This window comes from Strongylocentrotus purpuratus, unplaced genomic scaffold (genome assembly GCF_000002235.5).
Source record: "Strongylocentrotus purpuratus isolate Spur 01 unplaced genomic scaffold, Spur_5.0 spur5_scaffold_5, whole genome shotgun sequence".
NCBI classification, from domain to species: Eukaryota; Metazoa; Echinodermata; class Echinoidea; order Camarodonta; family Strongylocentrotidae; genus Strongylocentrotus; species Strongylocentrotus purpuratus.
Window position 1 is genome coordinate 20,130,474 of NW_022145611.1, and position 13,301 is coordinate 20,143,774.

The 13,301-nt window shown below is 35.0% G+C and overlaps 1 protein-coding gene across 1 annotated transcript in view; it reads left to right on the forward strand.

Annotated features, from left to right (window-relative positions):
• The window catches only part of LOC576084 (dihydrolipoyllysine-residue succinyltransferase component of 2-oxoglutarate dehydrogenase complex, mitochondrial), a 36,694-nt gene extending 23,854 nt beyond the window's left edge, over positions 1-12,840 (forward strand). Inside the window, exons 9-15 of the mRNA XM_776429.5 lie at positions 4,629-4,720; positions 5,964-6,061; positions 6,662-6,792; positions 7,503-7,570; positions 8,231-8,314; positions 8,928-9,095; positions 9,436-12,840. Of these exons, the coding sequence (XP_781522.4) occupies positions 4,629-4,720; positions 5,964-6,061; positions 6,662-6,792; positions 7,503-7,570; positions 8,231-8,314; positions 8,928-9,095; positions 9,436-9,570 (776 nt within the window). The 3' untranslated portion in view covers positions 9,571-12,840. The remainder of the gene's footprint in view (positions 1-4,628; positions 4,721-5,963; positions 6,062-6,661; positions 6,793-7,502; positions 7,571-8,230; positions 8,315-8,927; positions 9,096-9,435) is intronic.
• Positions 12,841-13,301: the final 461 nt, after the last annotated feature.

Genomic DNA, 13,301 nt, shown 5'->3' on the forward strand with positions numbered 1-13,301 from the left:
CTATAAGAACTTGCGTGATAAGCTTCAAAACAATGAACACAATCCATTTCCTGAAGATCTGGAGTCCCATTTATCTGATTCCAGCAAAGATATAGATATTGTTTACCAGCGACTGCAGTGTCATTGCACTTGAATGTGTGCACCAGAGAAATGCATGTAAATCACTAAGATCACCAGAAAGGACCTGTCTTGTAATGTATATAACTCCTGAAATATAATTTGCTATTCAGGGGATTAATACCTTTTCACCACCAAAACTAAAACTCTCAGCACAGTTCGTACACATGACAGTATTGTACAACCACTTCCTGCATATAAATTAAATTTACTGAAGTTTCAAGCTGCAAAATGATTAAATATCAACATGCCATTATAACATTTAACAAAGGTTTCTAGTTGTGAAAATGGCTGTTCTTCTAAAAATATCTTGAATTGTTCAGGTCACAGAAGTTTCTAGATTTACATTAGTGTTCCAATTTAGTTAGCTTTATAAATATCTATAGGATTTATCTAAAAGTACTTTTGAACCCATTGGCACTTGCATGCATGTATTGCCAAACTGATGCTAATCGTGCCTGCTACACGTGGAAATTGTTTTAGAATTTTCAATTATAAACAAAGTTACAGCATAAGATAAAATATGAAGCATAATGTTTTTTTAATTATGATTTGAACAAATTCTTATTTATGATTACAATTTAAATGTAATGCAATGTTTCAGCACTTGGTACTTTTTAGACCTCGTACTGCTTTCCTATTAAACTTAGATGATACCCTTAAAATTACAGTATGTGAGTCCAGTACTTCTATCATTGATATTTTGGTAAGAAGAATGTGTGTCGTCAAGTATCAAGAGAGTATTCTTTGTTGTCTGTTCTTGTGAGAACTTATGCTGCACTTGCACAAAGATTAGGCACCAGTAGCACCTCCCATAAGAAATATGTTTCTTCTTTTATACATGATTAGCGTAGTGCTGACTTTTAAGCTTACTTCCAATATGATTAAGATTATCGCATGTTCTGCGGTCAAAGCAACTCTGAGCCATTTGATCATCTTGATAAGTGGATAAAACCTAAGACAAACCAATGGTTTGTCTATGTGTATCAGGTACGTGTGCCCCACTCCCTACCACTATTTATAAAAAAAAAATATTGTGGTAAGATATGTTTAGATCCATGGTCGCATGTAAGTCGATGTTTGCATGAGCAAATATGGTTGCATGTTCTGTGGTTACAGTGAGACTGAGCCTGGTTTACATGCAGATTAGTGGACAGACCACTGGTTTTTCTGAGCACTGGATGGGACTTAGGTCTTGGGACTACGCCTGTGTGTGTGCTGATCATACTGGAGGTCTTGTAGTTTCACTTGGCATTGATACCATGTTAGAAAGCATGACTCAACCAAGAAAGATTAGATATAATGGGATAATTTGATAATTGGAGATAATAACCCCAGGTCTCAAGCAATTTCTACAATTGTCAGATGATATCACAGCTTTTGTTGTGTTCAAATCTTGATGATTACCAGTATCCTGTGGGGGATAGCGTGGCTCACAGTCTCAGATGTCAAAACCGAACAACAAGGACTGGCCCACTGCAGACATGGCAAGCCGACCCCAGCTCTCTCTAATCCAGATAACACGGAGGTCACTGGATGTACCTCAGAGTTAAAGAAAGTACTCAGTCGGGTCAAACAATTGGCATGAGGTGGCAGAATTCACGTAACAGTTGTGAAATTGTTGCACGCTTCCTATATGTCATCTTACATCGCCTGCAAAAACCCACTTTAATCCTCCCAATTGTATTCCTGTCAACGCTAAATCAAATCAAGCCAGACTGGGGAAGTTAAAATCAACTGTTCCACAGATCTATGTCACAGAGATTTGCTTAATCTCATTTGCATTTTTTTCTGACAGTCACTGCTTGTAAGTGTCAGAAAATCTCTCAAGGTATCAAAATACTGCCCTGACTCACACAGCCCAAACAATAGTCTTATTGGCAACCGGATATTCCTTGTTTTGCTGCAAAGATTGGGTATTCCACAAATGTCACATCCAATTCTCAAAGCGGTTTGGACCAGCGGCCATAATCTTACCTGACAGAAATAGCCCCAGTATTGCAATCCTGCTGCTCTACAAAATCAACAGTATTGCATGAAACAGGATTATCCAGGTAATTTGAAATTAATATTCCCGATTAAACCTGTTGCTTGTAATTTGATACCCGATTATTGTGATTTAAATTGTCAAAGGTATGCTTGTGATAAAGAAAAAGAATGGCAGGGGATGGCAAATTTCCTGTTCTAAAACGGACCACATCATGGGATGTTAGATTAATACAGGTGTATTAGTTGATTGGAATGGATAGGACAGCCTCAATTTGAATCAAACCTTATTATTATTTTGTCATTTTGATTTGTTGTCTTGCTCTTGCTGTAATAAGATAGTGATGTACATCCACTTAAAAAAATAAAAGAAAGGCTAATGGCTATTTTTTACTCTTTATTGTGAGTGGAGTGTTATAGAGGTGTTAATCTTTGCAAAGTTCAAATCTGCTGCTTTTTCTGAATTTCTGTAGAGTTTATTATTGTTTTCTGTATATCTCAGGCTTTGATTTAATCCGTTATCCGTATGATCTGTATCATTTGTCAAAGTGTGTATTTGTCATCACTCCTCTGTGAGTAATGATGAAATATACATGCAAAGCATCAAGAGCATCTACATTTTAGACAGACTTTTAGATTTCACAATGACAATTATCAAAACAAACTTACTTTACTTGTGTTTTTGAAATTCAAGTTTTATGATTATTGGATTAAATCATTTACACTGTATTAAAGTCCATATTTAGTTCTGATAAGGGACAAAAGTTGGTCTGATTAATGTTTGAATTATTTGGAATTATAGAAGGCAAGATACATGTAATTTAATCAGGGTGGAAAGATTTCATAACTGCAAATAGCTTTATAAGAGAATAACAAATTTTCAACTCCTTTTTGATTGGTATGTAAATCCTGTCAAATCTTGATTCTAAGGTGTTCAACTTTAAATACTACATGTATGTACCTTTTGAATATTTATCTTTACATCAATTCAAAAGATGAACAGGATCTTTTTTTTCTTTTTTTTCTCTGGTGTGTTAGAATAGATGCCATAACTACAAGCAGCATTCACCTTGGCGATTGCTCCACTTGTCCATTTCTAACACTAATCAAAGGCCTATATTCAATCTTGGAGCACTTTCATGACCTAACCTACAATCTCCAAACTACCCAAGCCTTGCCCATGTTTTTATTTGTGAAAAGGAGCTGGAGCAAATTAGAATTGTCATTTTGTTTTTTAGCTGATTCTCTCTCACTCTATCTCTTTCTTCTTCAAGAGTAAATCAGAGTCCTATCTCTCAGTCTTCAATCTCTCGTTAATCACTTAGCGCCCTCATTATTCTTTCATCAGAAGCATGTCTTTGAGAGAGAAGCACTGCCTTACGCTGGGAATCGTTTGCTTTTAGTCTGAATTAAAGATGAGCGCTGCATGATCTAAGTGCGCCTATCATCTGCTTCTTGGGCTGGATCCGTGTTTCTTGATTAAGTTTTCATGAGGCAATATTGCGATTAAGATCGGGAGATTCAAGTGTGTTTACTGAAGATTTACCCAAAAGAAACGTTAGCTTTTAGGCTGAATTAAAGATGACTGCTGCGTGGCCAAGATGAAAGGGAGATGATACCATCTGCTTTTCTTCAGTCCGTTTAATAGGTGCAGTGCTAAGTCTCTATTGACAAGACTTGATTACATGAATGCCTGTGTAGTTTCTTTTCATTTAAAGGATTGTATAATATATTTATGAAGCAGCAATAGGTTGTGAAAAGTTAATTATTTAGAAGAAAATGCCAATGCAATGAGTGTTTGATATCCATTTGTAAGTACAGATAATTTTCCCTATTAAATGCCTTCAGTTCTTTTCCATAGGTTTGACTCTACAGTTATGCAGGTACTTGTGATAATTGAAAATTATCATCAAGAATTATGTATTAACTTTATGAAGAAGAGCTAGCTTGTGAATAGTAAAGGAAGTAGAATTCTATATGCAAACGAGTGTGATACCATTTCTCTAAACTAAAAACCATTTTCCTCAATGTCTTTAGTTCCATTCCAGTGTGGTTGTAAAGGCACTTACAATAATTGAATTTACGATCCATGTTTCCTTCAATTACTGAAACATACAGCCTTGGCCTGAAACGTCTCGTATCCAATCATCTATCAGTTTTTCTTTGACATGTTTCCCTCCGTATTATAAGATCATAAAATAAACATCCCTGTTATATGCAAAATGGTTTAGTAGCATTGTAATTATCATATCATCATTATTATCATCATTCTTATCAACACCATCATTGTTTACTAGTAATATCACAATCATTAATGATTATCACCATCATTGTTATCAATATTACTATAATTTATTGTTCATCTTCATCATCACTACCACCACCACCACCAACAACACCACCACCCCCACCACCACCACCACCACCACCACCACCATCATCATCATCATCATGTAATAGCGTTGCTGTTAATTACTGCTTTTACATACAATGTTAAACACACCTTTTCCATACTTGTTCTACAGCATCATCAGTCCCCATTCAACCAGCAGCAGCAGCCCAGCAAGCCATGTCAGCTGAGATGCCTGCTGGATATGGAGTAAGATCGGAACAGAGGGTAAGATAGTCTGTTGGCTTAAAGCCCCACTGCACTACTTATAGCTACTTGCGCCCTCTATATAGCAGACAATACCTAATCGGTGACCATTGGTCCACAATGATCCTCTTTTTCTTATGTTAATTGAGAGCTGATTTGATGAGATAACCACCTGTCAGTGACCATGCAGGGAGGTCTAATCCCTCCTGGCCAAACTAGTACGGTGGGGCTTTAACTTTGATGTTTCTCTTAAAACCCCGTTCAGACATGACACAGAAAAACTGCCGGGAAAAAAAACACCATAGCAAACTTTGTATGTAGATTAAATCAATAGGCAGTATATTTGTGAAAGGTTTATTGCTGTGCACAATAATTGCCTAAATGTGTCCTCATACTTTATGATTTTTATGTTGCAAAATACAAAAATGTATTTTTATATTAAATGATAACAGATTCCTATATTGCATTATAAAAGAGTATTCTGTGTGTTGCAAGATACAGAAATATGAAGGGCTATGTTTATCTTATTAATCTTTGCACCACATTATTTTTAGTGGCTCACTGATTTGTGTCTAAATGGGTCTTAATTCAGCGTCTGAACAAACGGGCTATAGACTAGAAGGCCTTGTTATGTAGCTGTTGATGCATTCTCTGTGCATCTTTTTCTTCTTTAGGCTTGACTCAAGATACACTGTCATTTGTCTAAGTGTCAAATTCGGGTCTGCACTTGCAGACTATGGCTTAGAGGAAAATCTTTGATCCTAGTTGTCTTCCATTTACCATCTCAAGCTATATGATACGGATACATTACATTTGTCTATCTTTGAGCAAGGTTTAAACTGCGAGAGATTTCTAGCATTGATCTGAGATGTTTCTTTTTCTCTACCCTCCCTTCCTCTCAATTGATTAAGTAGTGCAATAGATAGTTATAGATGTTAGTTTCTATATAATGTAAATATGAGATGAAACTTAAGTGTAAAATGAATAATGAAATCATACATTCCTGGATTGATCAAATTCAGGAGGGTGATTTGGACTAAGTTAATCTTGATGCTTAAGATTTTAATTAATCCAACAATTTTGTTAAATAATCCTTTGTTTTGGGTATATGCCCATTTCCGATGGGTATCATTTTGTATTATCTTGAGCTTAGGATTTAAAGGGTTAAAAATTCAGAAGTGTGTACTGGGAAGAAACTGTTAATAATGGAATGGAGTTGTGCATCGCTAATGTTATTAGTGTGTGATTCTATTTAAACCTGCAGGTTAAAATGTCCAGAATGAGACAGAGGATAGCACAGAGACTCAAGGAGGCACAGAACACAACTGCAATGCTTACTACTTTCAATGAGATAGATATGAGGTGAGACGCGTTCGGGATGAACTTACTTTGTTCTCTATATTTCAGGATAACTTTCAACTGCTTTGACATCGATTCTGTTCACTAGGGCCACTCTCACAAAACTGTCTCAAGTTGGAGATTGGTGGACATCCCCTTGGAATACATGTACATGTTAGAGAACTTAAATACGTTTACTGATAATGGTTGTTGTGAGACAGGCCTCAGTGGTACAGAAAAATTTGTTTTGTATGGCAAACTTGTTTTGTTTTTGGGATTAATTCATCAGAATATCCAAACAGTTTTAAAAGTCAAGGAAATCCACAATTACCCTGGAATATTGAATTGACAGTGTAATTTACCTTTACTTATCCTCTTTTTTTTAAAATAAATAAATTCTTTCAAGATAGACTATGTTGTTAGGATAGATATGAATGAGTTAGAGTGACAATTGTATCGTCCTAACTCGTCTCCCAATATTATATGCCTATGACCTCAATGATCATAGATCGGAATTCAGAGGTCGCAAAGACCATTCCATCATTCTCCATTTAAAAATATCTATATTTATTATAATACGTTATTGTTAACATCCTATTTATATTACCTATTTCCTATCCACAGCAACATCATAGCAGTGAGGAATAAACACAAAGATGCTTTCATTAAGAAGCATGGGGTCAAGTTGGGCTTCATGTCAGCCTTCGTCAAGGCATCGTCCTACGCACTCAAGGAAATGCCAGTCGTCAATGCAGGTATGTAGTCATTGTACTCGACGACTCGCAGAGTTACCCCATGTTTGACATCACAAGTTTTGACCGAGTTGCCAATGGGAAATTGATATTGATCTTAACTTGCAAGAACAAAAATACCCCAAAATTTTCCGTAATTTTCTTCTCGAACATTGTTTTCTCCCTACTCTAGACAACTGTACATAGAAGGCTAATGCCCGAGTAAATTAGACTATCAGAATGATTTCAGAGTGACATCTGTGGATATATCCACATGAGCTATGATGAAAGACCCTGCAACTTTCTACCTACTGAAATTGCAAATCTTACCACATTCTTCAATGGCTTCATGATAAGGTCCGACTTGAATATTTTGAATTGAGCAAATTGATGTCTGTGTTGACACCCCTAAAAAATCAGTGCCAAAATGAATTCATAGTAGTAATGGTTTAGTTTTTTTGTTTGTCATTAATAGAATTCTTTTAACGGTAGACATACGGAGGCAAGGTGCATTTTATGTTTGCAATTCTTTTTAGACATAAGGGAATTAATTCAATAAGAGATATATATGAGCTATCATCTTTTTGGTTCTCAAGGAATATGAGTTATAATATTGTGGCTCTCAACAGATAAAATTTACTTGAGTAATCATAATAAAAGCCGTATACTGATAATCAGTAGAATTTCATTCATTTATTTACTTTTTGCTTTCTCTGATTCCTTTTCCAATGCAGTTATCGATGAGAATGAAATAGTGTATCGGGATTACGTGGACATCAGCGTTGCCGTGGCTACTCCAAAGGTGGGTGGAACAAAGAAGAGATGCCTATTATTCTTCCCTTCATTTCATTAGTGATAATATAATAGCTTGTTAAAAGTGAGCAAGCTACTAAGAGTTGATGATCTGTTCTTACATCAAATACTAAAACTTCTAGAGAAACTTTTTTTTTAAACATCAAGAAACATGCTTTAATACATTGATTAATTTTTTTTTAAATGTACCTATGTTTTCCTACACTTCAGCCATACATCACCATGAAATGGCGATAAATTGGTCAACCGTCGACCTAAGGTGACTTTATGAATTAGGAGTTCATCTCACCTTTGTCATAATTTTTACTTACATGCATGATATAATTACTAACACAGTTGACTGGATATTACCTCGTAAAGTCAGCCGTAAATGTATGCAAACGTCACATACACATGACAAAGGACTCTTCTTGGAAATATCAAATATATACCTGATTATATGTAATATATTTATGAGCTGCAAGGTCTCGCATGGAACAACTTATTTGGACTCGGACCAATTTTAAGATATCAGGAGCAGTATATTGTCCTTGGCATTTGATCATAGACTATTTATTCTTGTAAATTATGAACACCATGTTTAATGGAATGATTCTAGTATGATTAACATGTTTTTTTTTTTAATTGTTTGAACTCTATCCTTCTCCAGGGCCTAGTTGTTCCAGTCCTTCGGAATTCAGATGGCATGAGCTTTGCTGATGTTGAAAAGGGACTCAATGAGCTTGGTGAAAAGGTAATCTTTATTTTCCTTCATGGCTTCCCTCCAAAACTATTCAGCAATTTTGCTTTTAGAAAAATAATCTTAATAGGGAGCCACTCAAATTAAATAGACTGTGCAATGATAAGTAAGGCCATAAGAAAATAGTAAAGAATACCCCAAAGTACAGATATTGTAATTGTAGAGTGAATACAGAGAAAATAATATGACATGCAGTGGAAATTTAATGTGGTAACACTGTTTGATATTTATTGCCAGTATGGTTTTATATGGAGTTGATTGTTTTAGTTCTCAGCAAATACAAGTGATTAAAAACATCACTGATTCTGTAGGACATTACAAGTGAAAGATTCATTATTTCTAGAATAACAGGTACCATGAAGCAATAGTAATTTACAGATATATGTAATATGTTTCTTCTTCTTTTTTCGTCTTCTTCTCCTCCACCTTCTCCTCCTCCCCCTTCTCCTCCTCCCCCTTCTCATTATACTTCTTCTTTTTTTCTTCTTTTTCTTCTTCTTCTTCTTACTCTTCTTCTTCTGCTCCGTCTTCTTCTTCTGCTCCTTTTTCTTGTTTCACACGTGTCCCCTCTCCTCCTCTCCCTCTGCAATCCTATTTTCTCATCCAGGCTCGATCAGGAACCCTAGCAGTGGAGGACATGGACGGAGGCACATTCACTATCAGCAATGGGGGTGTCTTTGGTTCTATGTTTGGTACCCCTATCATCAACCCCCCTCAATCGGCTATCCTTGGCATGCATGCCTCCTTCGACAGACCGGTCGCTATTAATGGAAAGGTGAGCTCCTCAAATATGATGAAGATTAGATGATATTACTCTAAAGCAAATCATTTTTGCAAAATGCGAATGGAAATCTTACAAACAATTAACTACAGACATTTTCCTATACTATTGTGTAGCATTCAAGAAACTAGCGAAAGATTTGCTCAAATAAAATGTTCTAGTTTAATAGTATGGCCGTTGTGTCTACATTCTTTTTCCACATAGATGCAAGCTATGACAAACAAAAATGATGCCAGTTTGTCTAAGATTCATTACATGCATAATTGCAACAGAATTGCTTTTTACTTCAGCATTAACACCTTGGATATCCTCATTGTATACATTTTCTGTACAGGTTGAGATTAGGCCTATGATGTACATCGCCTTGACATATGACCACAGACTGATTGACGGCAGGGAAGCGGTCTTGTTCCTTCGCAAGATCAAGGCCGGGGTAGAAGACCCTAGCATCTACCTACTAGAAATGTGATGTAGACAAAATTATAGAACTAGGTATATTTAAGAAGATCTGGTGACGAAGTCGGGAAGAAGCATATACAGCTGGACACATGATTGTAATATTCTGCAATGAGATAATTGAAGTGGAAGATTGATTTGATGTAAGATCCAGTTGTTTTTTGGAGTCAGATTTGGATGCAATCGTATGGAATCTACTATTTGTTGACATTTTCGTTGTTGATGAGTTTGTCTTTTGTTCCTACTTTAATAGTGCACATCTCCTATGGTTTTGATGAATCAATATTTATTTAGATTTCAGTAATTTCATTGGGAATTTCTTTAATAATAATTTACACAAAATTGCCAATTTTTATTTAATTGGAATGCAACTTATGTGTGATATTCATACATCCTTACCAATACTTTTGTTACCATTATATTGCATCAAAGTAATCCATTACCCAATGACATTTACAAATAGGTCACAATTATTATTTGGTTTCTTGTTTCAAACTTTGACAATATTTTTGGATGAAATGTATATATTATATGACCTTTACGAAAATTGTCTGAATCAGATTCATGATTGAGGCGGACAATCAAATTTGTGGGCTGGCTTGTTAGATGCATGGGATCCTCAAGTTTATGCATATGATACAAATGATATTTACTTATTAGAAAACACATGATATACATCAACATGTTCAATTGATGGCAGATAAACAGATAGGAATACATTTTAAATGATCAGACAAATTTCAGAAGTATCGTATAATAGTAATTCAATCTCTTTCTTTTCTCTTCATTTAAAGACCATTTATATGCACTGCCTTTGATATGAAAAGTTATTTATAGTAGACATAAAGGGTTGTTACTGAGGGTTTTTTAGTTCATGAATGACTTTCTGGTAAGATGAGCATAAATTCTCTCTCGTTGGTAACGTTTTCGTTTAATAAAGGTGGCAAAAAAACTACTGTGAGAAACATGATATTGCTTGTTGCATCGAAGACCAATTATTACGATCCAAATTGGTTTACATTTACATTGTACATCCATGGAAATGTTAGAAAAGGATAACTCACTACCTTTCTTATGTTTGTACCCATTCTTATGAATACATGAATAGGCTGTTTATTTGTTTTATTAAGCAGTTTTCAAACAGTTAAACAATGCTGCAACAGCTCCTACCAAACAAAAGATGTTTAGAGCCATGTGTTGTTTGTCTGGTTGATGTTCTGAAATTTTGTTATAGTCTATATAGTTGCTATAAACAAAGCTTCATCATACACTTTTAACCAGGTCTGAAGGGCTAGCCAGACTTCACTTGTTACAAGAGCGATAAAAATAACAAGAATTCTTTTTTCTTCAAAAGGTACACACTACAGCTTCCCTATTATTAAACCATGGCCTACGATAACCGGGTTGTTCCTGTTTATAATAAATCTATTGGAATTAGAGATTTCAGCAGTCGTCAGGTTAACATCCACAAGCATAGTTGCATGTACACACCACATAATAGGGTGTACTGTTAATAGACTGGTTGACTAATATATTCAAATTTATGGTTTATTTCCTGGGGACCTAGTATACCATTAACCTGTTATTAATGAATGAACTACAATACCTGGAATCCAGTCTGCATATATTAAGTGTTGCTACATCAGGTAAGCCTCATGCAAGCTTTCTGGTTGTCAAGAATAAACTATGTTTAAAAAGTACACCTAAAATTTGAATATGTTAGTAAAGCAGTCTATCGTTGGAAATGTTGTTATTGTTATCGTAGAGTTCTGACAATCCCTTAACTTGAAAAGGTTAACTATAATCCCGCTAATATGAGCTACACCCACTAATAAGGATCATATTCATTGTCCATTAAACAATGGATAATGAATGAATATGAAGCCTTATAAAGGCTCATTAGCAGTATCATTCTGAAAGGACCAATACATCATATCCTGGCCAAATCAACTGTAGGAAACTGATTCATTGATAATTGGATTTATGCACGTAGGGGAAACTAAAAATGTTTAATGATCAGCTAATGATTTTTTTTTCTCTCTCTGATTTGACATTTGCCAAATGTTGTTGCAGAGTATGGGACATCAATTAGCTTGCTCTCTAGCAACCAAACAAATTCCTGATATACAATATGCTCTGCTACGGTATCATCTCACTGCATTTACAATTGTTAAAGTTAATCTTGAGTTCTTGTGACAAAAACAAATATTGCATCTTTGAGAGAAACTCAGTGACGGTTGAAGCTTTCAGGTTGTCAAAAACATACACCTTTGTTTACAAAGTGTGCATAAAATTTCAACAGATATCATTTCATTGTAGTCATTCCAAAATTTTGTGTAGGTCGATTCTGGGAGATTTATCTTTCTTCACCATTATTACCAGAACTCGATATTCTGTGTAATATAAGATATGATTCAAAAGGAGTCCACAGGGTAATTTGTGCACAGCAAGAGTTAACAAAGAAAATGGATACTTATTGAAATATTTCTGTTGGATAATTGATTTCTTGCAAACAAATTACCAGTTTTACATATTGATATCATATCAAACATGTAGGATAAAATGTTCAAAAAAATTATTTGATTTTAGGAATAATTCTCTTTTAATACCTTAGATCTCAAAGAGTAATTGAAGTTCAGGTTTGGGAAGGAATGCATTTTTTTGTTGAGCATATCCTTTGCCTGTTAATACGATACATATTGTATATGTCAATCTGTTTAACTATCATTCAAATTGTTTCTGTCATATGTGTTTGCCTATGCAACCCAATAATGTGTATTCAGAAATGTCTTTACGTCTGTACTGCAAAAGAAAGATGGATACCCATGTATAATACCAGCTGTCTGTGCTGTCTACAGTGATTAAAAAAATGCCTACGTGTATAGTGAAGGAAAAGGGGAGAACTCTATCTTCCACATGGGTGCTAGTGTATTTTCTGTTTTTGATTAGCCAAGCCAAGCCATCCAGTCTTTTCATGTAGCATTTGCATCAACTTCCATTTGATTTCCCATTGATAGGATTTTGATTGTTACAATCAAATCATACAGGAAGTGTTATGAATATGAGTATGTGTTTGTAGATGATCTGAAAGAAAGAAAATGTGTAATAATTATTGTAATGGATCTTACTGATTCTATGAAGTTATAATGAAATGATGAACTGTCCTTGCTTGCTTCCTTCATGGAGCTTTATTAGGACCTTGATGTGTTAAATGTATGAAGCTGCTGCTTCAAAACCAGAACAACTATATCAATTAAAAGTTTCAAAAAGTTTTAATATTTGACAACAATTTGCTTGACTGTTTTTGTTGTTGAAATGGTTCAGTAGTACTAGATTGGTTTCAATCTACCTCCATGTAATGTTATTCTGTCACATGAATATTTGACAGAGACATGAACAAATCAAAATGTGATGTGACCCCCCCCCCCCCCCACAAAACAAAAACAACAAAACAAAAAAAAGTTTACCACATTGTTAGTTTTCTGTATTCCATGTATGAGGAATTATGAAGAACTAATTGTACCTCCTGTTCTCTTCTGATTCACCATAATTATAGAGCCTGATTAGTTCTCAATATATGTGGTATAATGTCAAAATCTTAGATAAATAGATGATAATAATAGGGCATAACACATAGGCAGGCATACTTGCATATCTCTATGCCCTTCACAAAATAGAATACAGAAGTAGTGGAAATGGTGCACTGGGTTCATAATTGTGAGGTCTAACAAAGTGCTAAATAGA